Source organism: Anabrus simplex, chromosome 8 (assembly GCF_040414725.1).
Source record: "Anabrus simplex isolate iqAnaSimp1 chromosome 8, ASM4041472v1, whole genome shotgun sequence".
NCBI classification, from domain to species: Eukaryota; Metazoa; Arthropoda; class Insecta; order Orthoptera; family Tettigoniidae; genus Anabrus; species Anabrus simplex.
The window spans coordinates 166,603,863-166,618,873 of NC_090272.1; the positions used below are offsets into that span (position 1 = coordinate 166,603,863).

General features: G+C 42.6%; 1 protein-coding gene across 2 annotated transcripts in view; it reads right to left on the reverse strand.

Annotated features, from left to right (window-relative positions):
• Positions 1 to 1,753: 1,753 nt before the first annotated feature.
• LOC136878919 (ketohexokinase) overlaps positions 1,754 to 15,011 on the reverse strand; it is a 50,559-nt gene continuing 37,301 nt past the window's right edge. Inside the window, exons 4-6 of one of the 2 annotated variants that reach the window (XM_068228863.1) lie at positions 8,361 to 8,593; positions 4,063 to 5,227; positions 1,754 to 2,498 (exon numbers count right to left, since the gene is read on the reverse strand). In XM_068228863.1, the coding sequence (XP_068084964.1) occupies positions 4,957 to 5,227; positions 8,361 to 8,593 (504 nt within the window). In that variant the 3' untranslated portion in view covers positions 1,754 to 2,498; positions 4,063 to 4,956. Of the gene's footprint in view, positions 2,512 to 2,951; positions 5,228 to 8,360; positions 8,594 to 15,011 lie in introns of both variants that reach the window. The other variant, XM_067152532.2, reaches the window with a different exon arrangement.

Here is a 15,011-nt window from a genome sequence, read left to right on the forward strand (position 1 = left end):
CACTCTTTTGTCAAGTCCAATTGCACTCATTTTTGCCAGTAGTCTCCCATGATCTACCCTATCAAATGCCTTAGATAGGTCAATCGCAATACAGTCCAATTGACCTCCTGAATCCAGGATATCTGCTATATCTTGCTGGAATCCTACAAGTTGGGCTTCAGTGGAATAACCTTTCCTAAACCCAAACCGCCTTCTGTCAAACCATTTATTAATTTTGCAAACATGCCTTATATAATCAGAAAGAATGCTTTCCCAAAGCTTACATACAATGCATGTCAAACTGACTGGCCTGTAATTTTTAGCTTTATGCCCATCACCCTTTCCTTTATACACAGGGGCTACTATAGCAACTCTCCATTCATTTGGTAAAGTTCCTTCATGCAAACAAAAATCAAACAAGTACTTCAGATATGGTACTATATCCCAACCCATTGTCTTTAGTATATCCCCCCGAAACCTTTCGTCTCCACCCGACACTAAGATAAATAACATCATACCTTTAATTTTGTTGAAAGTTTCTATCTTAGCATCGAGTGGAAACAAAAACTTCAGTAATAATAGTTAAGTAAGAACACAAATTTACATTCTACTATGCGTTAGTATGGGTCATCAACATAGTAATAAAGTTGTCTAAAACTTGGGTCTCTCCAACGTAATGTCAACTTTTGTCGAAAGCAAAACTGGGTGCGATAAATTTGTGTGACGTGAATGCGTTCCTTTTCTTATGCTACCTTTATAATGTATTTTGTCCATTTGACATTTCAACCCACTTTTTAAGAAGTTTGTTCAATTTCACGTCTTTGAAAAACAGGAGAACATTAATTTCGTTACATATATTGAGGAAAATCTTGAATGGAAATATTGACTGTCAAAAATTACTTACCTTCATCTCATTTCATGTACCACAAGTAACATCACAACAGCAAGTATTATTTCACATCCCAAGATCTAGAAGTGTTCATCACTCTAATTCACCACTAGTCAAAACATTGTCAGTTTATAATTCAATTAGTGCACAAGTTGATTTATTTGCTGGCGCTAGGTTGTTCAATACGCAAATAAGGGCCATTTTTTACTAAATCATTATTAAATTCCTTTTTGCTGGAATGCTAGGTACTCATAAGTTTTTGTTTGTGTTCAACTTGTTTAGTAATTTTCTATGGCTGATGTATAGCCTATATTATTTTTTTCATTTGTAGTAATAATTTTAAAAATGTGTTCTGCTTATTAGTTCTTCTGAACTTATTTCTATTATTGTTACTATTGTTATTGTTTTTGTTTGATGTATTTATACTTTAAAGTCTATATGTCAAGAAGGAACGTAATTGGGCTTAGCCTGTGTACCTTCGTATTATCAAATAAATAAATAAATAAATAAATAAATAAATAAATAAATAAATAAATAAATAAATAAATAAATAAATAAATAAATAAATAAATCATCATCATCATCTGTTTACCCTCCAGGGTCGGCTTTTCCCTCGGACACAGCGAGGGATCCCACCTCTACCGCCTCAAGGGCAGTGTCCTGGAGCTTCAGACTCTTGGTCGGGGATACAACTGGGGAGAATGACCAGTACCTCGCCCATAAATAAATAAATAAATAAATAAATAAATAAATAAATAAATAAATAAATAAATAAATAAATAAATAAATAAATAAATAAATAAATAAATAAATAACAAAAATAAGAGGTTTTCTCTTTAGGATGTTGGAGGAGGGGGAGGAAATAAATATATTTTTTTTATCAAAAACAAGTCTTTATTTAACACATCGAAGTTAAAAGCATATAGGCTACATACCAAATAAATATCGAACAGTATGATAGACAAAAGTAGTGGAAAATCAACCGAATCTACGCATTACGGTGTGGAATCTTCACATCCAATGATATGCTAACTTACACAGGTATAAATATAAAAAAAATAAATTCCAAAATATATACAGTATTTCTATAATAATTATGTTGTATTTATTTCTTATGTAGTTGGGGAATTGATTAGCGTAGTAGTATAGTTGCTGGCTTCCCATCCGGAAGGTTGAGGTTCAAATCCCGGTCGAACCTTGGTTGAGATTTCCATCTCAAAAATAACGTGGCGTCAGGAGGAGCATCCGGCCCTAAACCCCGGCTAAAACCAAAATGAGTCTGGGTGGCTCCAGAAACCAGAAATAACTCGGATAAGCTGAAGAAAGTTTATTTTTATCCAGTTGTGCCTGTTGAATTATAATGAAGATAATACCATCCTTTTGATCTATTGAGTTCAATAAATGATTCCCCAGTTTGGGTAGCTTAACTCTGATATGGTGGCCCCTGTGGGTGGGGGCGGTAGAATAACACCCACGGTATCCCTTGCCTGTCGTAAGAGGCGACTATAAGGGGCCCCAGGGTCTCTAAACTTTGGAGCGTGGGTTGGCAACCACGGGGCCCTTGGCCGAGTCCTGGCATTGCTTCCACTTACTCGTGCCAGGCTCCTCACTTACATCTATTCTATCCGACCTCACTTGGTCACCTCTTGTTCCCCCCCTGTGGGTGGGGGCGGTAGAATAACACCCACGGTATTCCCTGCCTGTCGTAAGAGGCGACTAAAAGGGGCCCCAGGGGCTCTGAACTTTGGAGCGTGGATTGGCGACCACGGGGCCCTTAGCTGAGTCCTGGCATTGCTTCCACTTACTTGTGACAGTCTCCTCACTTTCATCTGTCCTATCCGACCGCGCTTGGTCAACTCTTGTTCTTTTCTGACCCCGACGCTATTAGGTTTGCGAGGGCTAGGGAGTCTTTCATTTTCACGCCCTTCGTGGCCCTTGTCTTTCTTTGACCGATATCTTCATTTTTCGAAGTGTCGGATCCCTTCCATTTTTTCATCTGATTAGTGTTATATAGAGGATGGTTGCCTACAGTAGTTGTACTTCCTCTTAAAACAATAATCACCACCACCACCACAACCACCACCTCTTGTTCTTTTCCGACTCCTACGCTATTAGGTTTGCGAGGGCTAGGGAGTCTTTCATTTTCACGCCCTTCGTGGCCCTTGCCTTTCTTTGGCCGATACCTTCATTTTTCGAAGTGTCGGGCCTCTACCTTATTTTCCCTCTGATTAGTGTTAGGATGGTTGCCTAGTTTTACTTCCTCTTAAAACAATAATCACCACCACCACCACCTCTGAGATGGTGGGTTCGAATCCCACCGTCGGCAGCCCGAAGATACACATCCGTGTATCCGTTTTTACATCAGGCAAATGTTGGGGCTGTGCTTTAATTAAGGTCAAGGCCACTACCTCTTTCCAATTCCAGCTCTTTCCCATCCATGTGCTGCCGAAAACGGTGTGTTGCTGCGAAATTAAACTGCAAGCAAAAGGCTAAATTAATTATTGCCGATGGTGCCTGCTACCTTTCCTTTTTATAGATTCGGAATTTTTTGCATCTATCTCTTGGCACAGTCAGAGCAAAATGTAGCTTCCACCGAAGTTGCAGTGTCGTTTATGACTGCGACAATATGGAAGCTTCTGCGGTGTGATGAGCAATAACGTTTGGAGCGCGACTTATATTTCTCGATGTTATTAAAGGTAGTGATAATTATAGGGCCGGTTGTGCTGCAATAACACTTTCTGACCCACTGAGGAAAGCAATGGTAAAGTACTTCACTCCTCATTTTGCCTAGTACACCTCACTTTAGCACCATCATCAGTTTCTGCGTTTTCGCTATAATAGCATCAAATTTGGTGATGTGTTTGGAGATCTATTCAGCCTCCGGACTGATGACGTAATGTACAGGCAGATTCCCAATGGAACCAAGATGAAGAAACAGAGAAACAGGTGAGAAATGTATATTTATTCTCTGAAAATTTGAAAAATGTTAATCTACTTTATAGCCTATTTAAGGATAAGATTGTCTGTCAGTGCTTCGTCGGGAAACGCAACTCTCATGACGATGGCATCCCAGAATGAAATCCCCAAGGGCTCTGAACTTTGGAGCGTGGGTTGGCAACCACCGGGCCCTTAGGCGAGTCCTGGCATCGCTTCCACTTACTCGTGCCAGGCTCCTCACATCTATTCTATCCGACCTCACTTGGTCAACTCTTGTTCTTTTCCGACCCCGACGCCATTAGGTTTGCGAGGGCTAGGGCGTATTTCATTTTCATGCCTTTCGTGGCCCTTGTCTTCCTTTGGCCGATATCTTCATTTTTCGAAGTGTCGGAACCCTTCCATTTTTCCACTCTGATTAGTGTTATATAGAGGATGGTTGCCTAGTTGTACTTCCTCTTAAAACAATAATCGTCACCACTATTAGAGCATTCGAGGGCTAGGGAGGGAGTCTTTCATTTGCATGCCCTTCGTGGCGCTTGACTTTCTTTGGCCAATACCTTCATTTTTTCGAGGTGTCGGACTCCCTCCATTTTCCCTCTGATTAGTGTTAATAGAGGATGGTTGGCCAGTTTTATTTCCTCTTAAAACAACAATCACCACCACCACAACCACCACCACCTAGTAACTGATGGATTATTGTGTGTTTAACTTTTTATCCTTATTTCGTGTCGATATATAGCTTCCGTGCGGTTAGGGCCGCGCATTTGAGAGCTCGCATCCGGGAGATAGTGGGTTCGAACCCCACTGTCGGCAGCCCTGAAGATGGTTTTCCGTGATTTCCCATTCTTGCACCAGGCAAATGCTGGGGCTGTACTTTAATTAAGGCCACGGCCGCTTCCTTCCCATTCCTAGGCCTTTCCTGTCCCATCGTCGCCGTAAGACCTATCTGTGTAGGTGCGACGTAAGGCAAATAGCAAAAATAGATATATAGCTTAAAGTATGTTATTTTCGTACACTGTTTCCTACGGAAACATTTTTTCTAAAATCATTATAATAAAAATAGCCCTGAAATTGACATTTACTCTTGACTGACGCTTAAGAAATGTTCGGAATTCAATTTCATTTTTTCTTTTGTATCCAGTAGTACAATACTATGAGGTATGGAATGATTTGGAATATATTTTTAGTCCATCATAGCCATGCATCCCTACTTTAGCACCTGCTATTTGACAACCGAAGGTGATACCTTCGTGTAGCGTACAACCGGAGTTGAGGGCGGCGATGGTAGCAGCGCAGAAAGTGTCCCCAGCTCCGAGGGTGTCGATCACTCTGGGCGGAGAGTACGCTGGGGTCCGGGCGAAGGTTCCATCAGCACTTCTTGCAACAGCCCCCAGCTCGCCCCAAGGCACAATCACAGAAGCACTGCAGAGAGTAAACAAACAGAACACATTAAGTCAGTTTTTGAGTTTTTGGCGTTTTCCCACACACTTATGTGATTTTTTCCGTTCAGTGGTAATATCCATTGAGTCGTACGTGATGAATTTGATTACTTAATGTTTAATTTGTGTTTTTTTTTCTGCTAAGTCTAAAGAGGGAGGAATTTCATTCAGGTGAAATACATTCATACAAGTTCAACTGATGATGATGATGATGATGATGATGATGATGATGATGATGATGATGATGCTTGTTGCTTAGAGGGGCCTAACATCTATGTCATCGGCTCCTAATGGTACGAAATGTGATGACAATTCAAAACTTGATGAAGAATGAATGGTTGAATGTAAAATAACAAGCCGATCCATTTTAGAATATTAAAAGTTAAAAATAATTCCAAAAATCAATCCTCTGAGTAGAATTCATAAAGACGACAATGAATCAATGATTTTGAACTTAAACAATCAGTGGATCAAACCACCAATGCCTCACCTGCCCAGAAACTAACTTAAAACAGTGGTATGTACTGACCAAGGGGCTGCTTCCAAAGCACAATCCTGAACCGATGATGCTTGTTGTCTAAAGGGGTCCAAAATCCAGGTCAGTGGCTCCTCACCCCTGTGTGTGGGGGCTGTAGAATAACACGCACGGTATCCCCTGCCAGTCGTAAAAGGCGACCAAAAGGGGCCCCAGGGGCTCTGAACTTCTGAGCGTGGGTTGGCGACCACGGGGCCCTTAGCCGAGTCTTGGCATTGCTTCCACTTACTTGTGCCAGGCTCCTCACTTTCACCTATTCTATCTGACCTCACTTGGTCAACTCTTGTTCTTTTCTGACCCCGACGCTATTAGGTTTGCGAGGGCTAGGGAGTCTTTCATTTTCACGCCTTCGTGGCCCTTGTCTTTCTTTAGCCGATACCTTCATTTTTCGAAGTGTCGGACCCCTTCCATATTTTTCCCTCTGATTAGTGTTATATAGAGGATGGTTGTCTAGTTGTACTTCTTCTTAAAACAATAATCACCACCACCACCGACCACGGGGCCCTTAGCCGAGTCCTGGCATTGCTTCTATTTACTGGTGCCAGGCTCCTCACTTTCATCTATACAATCTGACCTCCTTTGGTCAACTCTTGTTCTTTTGCGAGCCCGACGCTATTAGGTTTGCGAGGGCTAGGGAGTCTTTCATTTTCACGCCTTCGTGGCCCTTGTCTTTCTTTGATCGATATCTTCATTTTTCGAAGTGTCCGATCCCTTCCATTTTTCCCTCTGATTAGTGTTATATAGAGGATGGTTGCCTAGTTGTACTTCCTCTTAAAACAATAATCACCACCACCACCACCACCACCACCACCACCACCTTTGCGAGGGCTAGGGAGTCTTTCACTTTCACACCCTTCGTGGCCCTTGTCTTTCTTTGATCGATATCTTCATTTTTCGAAGTGTTCGATCCCTTCCATTTTTCCCTCTGATTAGTGTTATATAGAGGATGGTTGCCTAGTTGTACTTCCTCTTAAAACAATAATCACCACCACCACCACCACCACCTTTGCGAGGGCTAGGGAGTCTCACTTTCACGCCCTTCGTGGCCCTTGTCTTCCTTTGGCCGATATCTTCATTTTTCGAAGTGTCGGACACCTTCCATTTTCCCCTCTGATTAGTGTTATATAGAGGATGGTTGCCTAGTTGTACTTCCTCTCAAAACAATAATCACCACCACCAATCACCACCATCAGCGGCCCTTCACAATGGAACATTTCGCTAGTCAAGTAGATCCATGGTATTTCTCATGTATTGGTACTAATCACCCAAGTAACGCAGACCTATGGTATTTCTTACATAACGGCGCCACTCATAGGCAACGGAATCCCATGGTGTTCCTCACATAGTGATACTGACCTCACGGACCCGTACGACCCGTAGTGTTCCCCGAAACGCAGACCCATGATGCCCACAACCATATGCTGAAACTCCCCAGCGAGTGTAGCGTCATTTTTATCGCCTTGGGGTGTTCCAAACGAACCTGGACAGAAGGGAGCCTCCGTCATAGTGAAGGACATGGGCGCCCATAGGATAGTTTGTTGGGGGGGGGGCTAGACCTGGGGGTTTGTAGTATTTTTAATATTTTGGAAGATGAATGGCGACTTGTATTCCACGGTAGAATACCACACACGGTATCCCCTACCACTTCTACGTAATACCGATTTTAAAATAATTTTCTTGAAAGAAAAACACCTGACTATATTAGATTTTTTCCTTTCCCTGAGAGCTAGGGTGGGAGGGGGGGGGGCACGTCCCCACCTTGCCCCCAGGCATGGGCGCCATGGTGAAGGATACTATACACTGTGAACCCATAGTGATCCACCCACAGTCCCATGGTATTTCTCACATAGTGGTACTAATCGCAAGAAAAGTCGATTCATGGTGTTCCTCGCGTGATGGTATTAATCGCAGGTAATCCCATGGTTCAAAATTCAGCATCCCTTGGTCACCCCTTTTAATCACCTCTTACGACAGGCAGGGGATACCGTAGGTGTATTCTTCGTCTGCGTCCCCCACCCACAGGGGCTTGTGTGTTTAGTCCGCGAGAACTATTTTATTTCGCTCAAGTCCGCCGGCAAACCGGTTGGTACCCCCTCTCCGCCACGTGGGTCGCGCCACGTGGGAGTATCACCTCTCCCCCTGCTACGACAGCGTAGTAGGTTCGTGGACAATTTCAACTACATAGCTCTATTCTAGACATTCTTACAAACCCATTGCATAATTCTACAGATAGATTATTCTTAGTACTTTTTTTTTGAGAGCAGATATTGGCAATGAAAGATTGAAGGGCAAGTACCACTAGGCAACCTGAAATGGTCAAGATTTTCAAATCTCTCTTTCTCAGACGTAATAGTTTTGGCTTGTTTTGCTTGTAAACTATGTTTGTTAGACAAATAGTATGATTTCCTCAATCACGGAATGTCATAATTATAAAAAGTAGAATACTTTTCAAAAGAAGCAATGCGAGATAAAATATTAGGTACAAATGGATGGATAGCCCTACAGCATGAAATGTTAAAATCGCATGATGATACATGACTCACCATTAACCTATATATTTAAAGTAAGTTGCATATCTCACCCTGATTTGGTCAATGGAATAACGTGTTCCAAAGTTTCGAACATGGTGTGACATCCTTTGTACACAGCATAATCTTTTCCTATGACCACTACATCACCTAGTGGTATCAGATCTGCCGTTTCTTCTTTGCCCATTTCAAGCTCAACAGAAACGCGAAGTGAGCTTGACGGATTAACTGCCTTCCAGGACTCAATATATTGGACCATGGATTTAACGCAGCTTATGTTTCTTCCCTGTAATTAAAGAACAATAATTTGTACTTTTAAATATTATAATCGTGAGGCTGTAACAAATAACGGTTCAGGACATGTTTATAATTATATTGGAGTATGGGGTTTAGAATAAAATAGAATAGACTTATGTCTGTTAATATTAAGGCCGCTAGGCCCTCTCTTCCATCTAAACGGAATGTACTATATTTTACACATAGCATTTACTTGTACAAAATTTAAAGCATCTTATTACTACTAAACTATACAGCATTATTATTAATAATAATAGTAATAATAATAAAACATAATAGGATAATTGCAGACTATTATGATAATACCGGGCGAGCTGACCGGGCGGGTAGGGACGCGCAGCTGTGTGGTTGCATCCGGGAGATAGTGGGTTCGAATCGCACTGTCGGCAGCCCTGAAGATGGTTTTCCGTGGTTTCCAATTTTCGCACCAGGCAATTGCTGGGGCTGTACTTTAATTAAGGCCACGGCCGCTTCCTTCACGCTCCTCCCCCTGTGGGTGGGGGCGGTAGAATAACACCCACGGTATCCCCTGCCTGTCGTAAGAGGCGACTAAAAGGGGCCCCAGGGGCTCTGAACTTTGGAGCGTGGGTTGGCGACCACGGGGCCCTTAGCTGAGTCCTGGCATTGCTTCCACTTACTTGTGACAGGCTCCTCACTTTCATCTATCCTATCCGACCTCTCTTGGTCAACGCTTGTTCTTTTCAGACCCCGACGCTATTAGGTTTGCGAGGGCTAGGCAGTCTTTCATTTTCACGCCCTTCGTGGCCCTTGTCTTCCTTTGGCCGATATCTTCATTTTTCGAAGTGTCGGACCCCTTCCATATTTTCCCTCTGATTAGTGTTATATAGAGGATGGTTGCCTAGTTGTACTTCCTCTTAAAACAATAATCACCACCAATCACCTCCTTCACACTCCTAGCCTTTTCCTTCCCCGTGTGGGTGGGGGCGGTAGAATAACACCCACGGTATCCCCCGCCTGTCGTAAGAGGCGACTAAAAGGGGCCCCAGCGGCCCTTAGTTGAGCCCTGGCATTGCTTCCACTTACTTGTGCCAGGCTCCTCACCTTCGTCTATCCTATCCGACCTCTCTTGGTCAACTCTTGTTCTTTTCCGACCCCGACGCTATTAGGTTTGCGAGGGCCAGGGAGTCTTTCATTTTCACGTCCTTCGTGGCCCTTGTCTTCCTTTGGCCGATACCTTCATTTTTCGAAATGTCGGATCCCTTTCATTTTTTCTCTCTGATTAGTGTTATATAGAGGATGCTTGCCTAGTTGTACTTCCTCTTTAAACAATCACCGAGCTCGATAGCTGCAGTCGCTTAAGTGCGGCCAGTATCCAGTAATCGGGAGATAGTGGGTTCGAATCCCCCTGTCAGCAGCCCTGAATATGGTTTTCCGTGGTTTCCCATTTTCACACCAGACAAATGCTGGGACTGTACCTTAATTAAGGCCACGGCCGCTTCCTTCCCATTCTTAGGCCTTCCCTATCCCATCGTCGCCATATGAACTATCTGTGTCGGTGCGACGTAAAGCAAATAGCAAAAAACATTAATCACCACCACCACCAACACTTGTTCTTTTCAGACCCCGACGGTATTACGTATGGAGGCCTAGGGAATCTCATTTTCATGCCCTTTGTGGCCCTTGTCTCTACCCCCCCCCTGTGGGTGGGGGCGGTAGAATAACACCCACGGTATCCCCTGCCTGTCGTAAGAGGCGACTAAAAGAGGCTCAGGGGCTCTGAACGTTGGAGCGTGGGTTGGCGACCACGGGGCCTTTATCTGAGTCCTGGCATTGCTTCCACTTACTTGTGCCAGGCTCCTCACTTTCATCTATCCTATCCGACCTCTCTTGGTCAGCTCTTGTTCTTTTCCGACCCCGACGCTATTAGGTTTGCGAGGGCTAGGGAGTCTTTCATTTTCATGCCCTTCGTGGCCCTTGTCTTCCTTTGGCCGATATCTTCATTTTTCGAAGTGTCGGATCCCTACTATTTTTCCTCTGATTAGTGTTATATAGAGGATGGTTGCCTAGTTGTACTTCCTCTTAAAACAATAATCACCAGCACCATCACCACCACACTTTCATCTATCCTATCCGACCTCCCTTGGTCAACTCTTGTTCTTTTCAGACCCCGACGGTATTACGTTTGGAGGCCTAGGGAGTCTTTCATTTTCACGCCCTTCGTGGCCCTTGTCTCCTTTTGGCCGATACCTTCATTTTTCGAAGTGTCGGATCCCTTCCATTTTTCTCTCTGATTAATGTTAAACAGAAGATGGTTGCCCAGTTGTACTTCCTCTTAAAACCACATCACCACCACCACCACCACCACCACCACCACCACCACCACCAACACCACCACCACCTTAAATGCTGAAAAATAAGAGGTTGTCTACAATATTATCTGTCAAAACCACGGCGGGGCTTGAACTGCAATATTATTGGGATATAGGAATTTGATTATTAACTTTTACTCGATGAATAAACGAAGGTGGAAAGTACAAAGTATGCAGGGAGCTAAGTCTACAAATTATCGGAATAATGTAATCAGCTGATTTTGTATTTATTTACACAACTACCATGTGCATGTAGCAACAATCGTCAACAATCCAAAAAACTGTTAAGTACCGTAATTATCCAGTGAAATTACCGCGTATTCTCTTTAACTTCATTTTAAATCGAAGATTACAGGCGTATCGTATTATTTAATTTAATCGTGATAGTTTAAACGGATGAAAAAATGAAAACCTACAACCTGTTTTCCAGTCATTGACCGGGTCAGGGATGGATTGAATGACGCAGATATAGGCTATTAGTACGATAGGGTCGCCATTCCCAAAGTGATTTATTAATGACTGATAGATGCTGTTGTTGTTTGAGTCATCAGTCCATAGACTTGGCTTGATGCAGCTCTCCATGCCAACCTATCCTGAGCTAACCTTTTCATTTCTGCGTAACTATTGCATCCTACATCTGCTCTAATATGCTTGTCATATTCATACCTTGGTCTACCCCTAGCGTTCTTACCACCTACACTTCCTTCAAAAACTAACTGAACAAATCCTGGGTGTCTTAAGATGTGTCCTATCATTCTATCTCTTCTTCTCGTCAAATTTAGCCAAACTGATCTCCTCTCACCAATTCGCTTCAGTATCTCTTCATTCGTGATTCAATCTATCCATCTCACCTTCAGCATTCTTCCGTAACACCACATTTCAAAAGCTTCTATGCTCTTTCTTTTTGAGCTAGTTACCGTCCATGTTTCACTTCCATACAATGCCACGCTCCACACGAAAGTCTTCAAAAACATCTTTCTAATTCCGATATCAATGTTTGAAGTGAGCAAATTTCTTTTCTTAAAGCTCTTCCTTGCTTGTGCTAGTTTGCATTTTATGTCCTCCTTACTTCTGCCATCGTTAGTTATTTTACTATCCAAGTAACAATATTCATCTACTTCCTTTAAGACTTCGTTTCCTAATCTAATATTTCCTACATCACCTGCCTTCGTTCGACTGCACTCCATTACTTTTGTTTTGGACTTATTTATTTTCATCTTGTACTCCTTACCCAAGACTTTATCCATACCATTCAGCAACTTCTCGAGATCTTCTGCAGTCTCAGATAAAATAACAATAACATCGGCAAATCTCAAGGTTTTGATTTCCTCTCCTTGGACTGTGATTCCCTGTCCAAATTTCTCTTTGATTTCCTTTACTGCCTGTTCTATGTAAACATTGAAAAGGAGAGGGGACAAACTGCAACCTTGCCTCACTCCTTTCTGGATTGCTGCTTCCTTTTCAAAGCCCTCGATTCTTATCACTGCAGACTGATTTTTATACAGATTGTAGATAATTCTTCGTTCTCGGTATCTGATCCCTATCATCTTCAGAATCATAAATAGCTTGGACCAATCAACATTATCGAATGCCTTTTCTAGATCTACGAATGCCATGTACGTGGGCTTGTCCTTCTTGATTCGGTCCTCTAAGATCAGACGTAAAGTCAGGATTGCTTCACGTGTTCCTACATTTCTTCTGAAGCCAAATTGATCTTCTCCCAACTCAGCTTCAACTTGTTTTTCCATTCTTCTGTAAATAATACGTGTTAAAATTTTGCAGGCATGAGATACTAAACTGATGATGCGGTAGTTTTCACACCTGTCAGCACCGGCTTTCTTGGGAATAGGTATAACAACATTCTTCCGAAAATCGGATGGGACTTCTCCTGTCTCATACATCTTGCACACTAAATGAAATAACCTTGCCATGCTGGTTTCTCCTAAGGCAGTCAGTAATTCAGAGGGAATGTCATCAATTCCAGGTGCCTTGTTCCTATTGAGGTAACTCACAGCTCTGTCAAACTCTGACCTCAAAATTGGGTCTCCCATTTCATCAGCATCAACAGCCTCTTCATGCTCCAGAACCATATTATCTACATCTTTACCTTGATACAACTGTTGGATATACTCCTGCCATCTTTCTGCTTTGTCTTCTTTCTCTAGAAGTGGCTTTCCATCTGAGCTCTTAATATTCATACACCTAGATTTCCTTTCTCCAAAGGTTTCCTTGATTTTCCTGTATGCAGCATCTACCTTTCCCAGGACCATACAGCCTTCGACATCCTTGCACTTCTCCTTCAGCCATTCTTCCTTAGCTACCTTGCACTTTCTATCCACTTGATTCTTTAATCGCCTGCATTCTTTTCTGCCCTCTTCATTTCTAGCATTCTTGTATTTTCGTCGTTCATCAATCAGGTCTAGTATCTCCTGAGTTATCCACTGATTCTTAGTTGATCTTTTCTTCCTTCCTAACATTTCTTCAGCAGCCCTACTGACTTCATTTTTCATGACTCTCCACTCTTCCTCTATAGTGTTTCCTTCAGCCTTTCATTTAGTCCTTGTGCAACATGTTCCTTGAAACAATCCCTCACACTCTTTTCTTTCAACTTGTATAGATCCCATCTTTTTGCATTCTTTCCTTTCTTCAATTTCTTCAACTTCAGATGGCATTTCATGACCAACAAGTTGTGGTCAGAGTCCACGTCTGCTCCTGGGAAAGTTTTGCAATCCAACACCTGGTTTCTGAATCTCTGCCTAATCATAATGAAGTCTATTTGATACCTTCCAGTGTCTCCAGGTCTCGTCCACGTATTCAGCCGTCGTTTGTGGTGTTTGAACCAAGTATTGGCAAGGACTAAATTATGATCAGTGCAGAATTCAACCAGCCGACTTCCTCTTTCGTTCCTTTGTCCCAATCCAAATTCTCCTTCTGTACTACCTTCTCTTCCTTGGCCTACCACTGCATTCCAGTCTCCCATCACAATTAGATTCTCGTCACCTTTTACATATTGTATTAAATCTTTTATCTCCTCGTATATTCTTTCGATTTCTTCATCATCCGTTGAACTAGTAGGCATATAGACCTGCACTATTGTGGTGGGCATTGGTTTGGTGTCTATCTTGACGACAATAATTCTTTCACTATGCTGGTCGTAGTAGCTTACCCGCTGCCCTATTTTCTTATTCATTATTAAACCAACTCCTGCATTTCCCCTGTTTGATTTTGTGTTGATAATTCGGTAGTCGCCTGACCAAAAATCTTGTTCTTCCTGCCAACGTACTTCACTTATACCAACTACATCTAACTTTAGCCTATCCATCTCCCTTTTCAGATTCTCTAACCTACCACAACGATTCAAACTTCTAACATTCCACGCTCCGACTCGCAGAATGTCAGTATCCATCTTCCTGATGATCGCCCCCTCTCGTGTAGTCTCCACCCGGAGATCCGAATGGGGGACTAGTTTACCTCCCGAATATTTTACCCGGGAGGAAGCCATCATCAGTACATCATTCATACAGAGAGAGAGCTGCATGTCCTCGGGAGTTAGTTACGGCTGTAGTTTCCCGTTGCTTTCAGCCGTGTACCAGTATCAACACAGCTAAGCCATGTTGAGTATTATTACAAGGCCTTATCAGTCAATCATCTAGACTGCCGCCCTTGCATCTACCGAAAGGCTACTACCCCCCTTTCGATGAACCATTCGTTAGTCTGGTCTCTCAACAGATACCCATCCGATATGGTTGCACCTGCGGCTCGGCTATCTGCATCATGGCGACACGCAAGCCTCCCCACCGCGGCAAGGTCACATGGTTCGCAGAGGAGGTGATAGATGCTATGAAAAGTTTAAACGGATATCTATACGAAATATCGGAAAAGTTGCGGCGTAAATTACAATGAGTTGCAACTCCTTGCCTTTGTAAGTATTATACCAACGAACCTACAGATATTTAAAACTATTGTTTTAAAAGTTAATGTTATTACCTAAAGTATTTCCTAAACCTACGTTCGAAACAAAGTACACCTAGCTAGCCTACTTAACGTAGAAAACGTAATCTACTGTAGCCTACACCA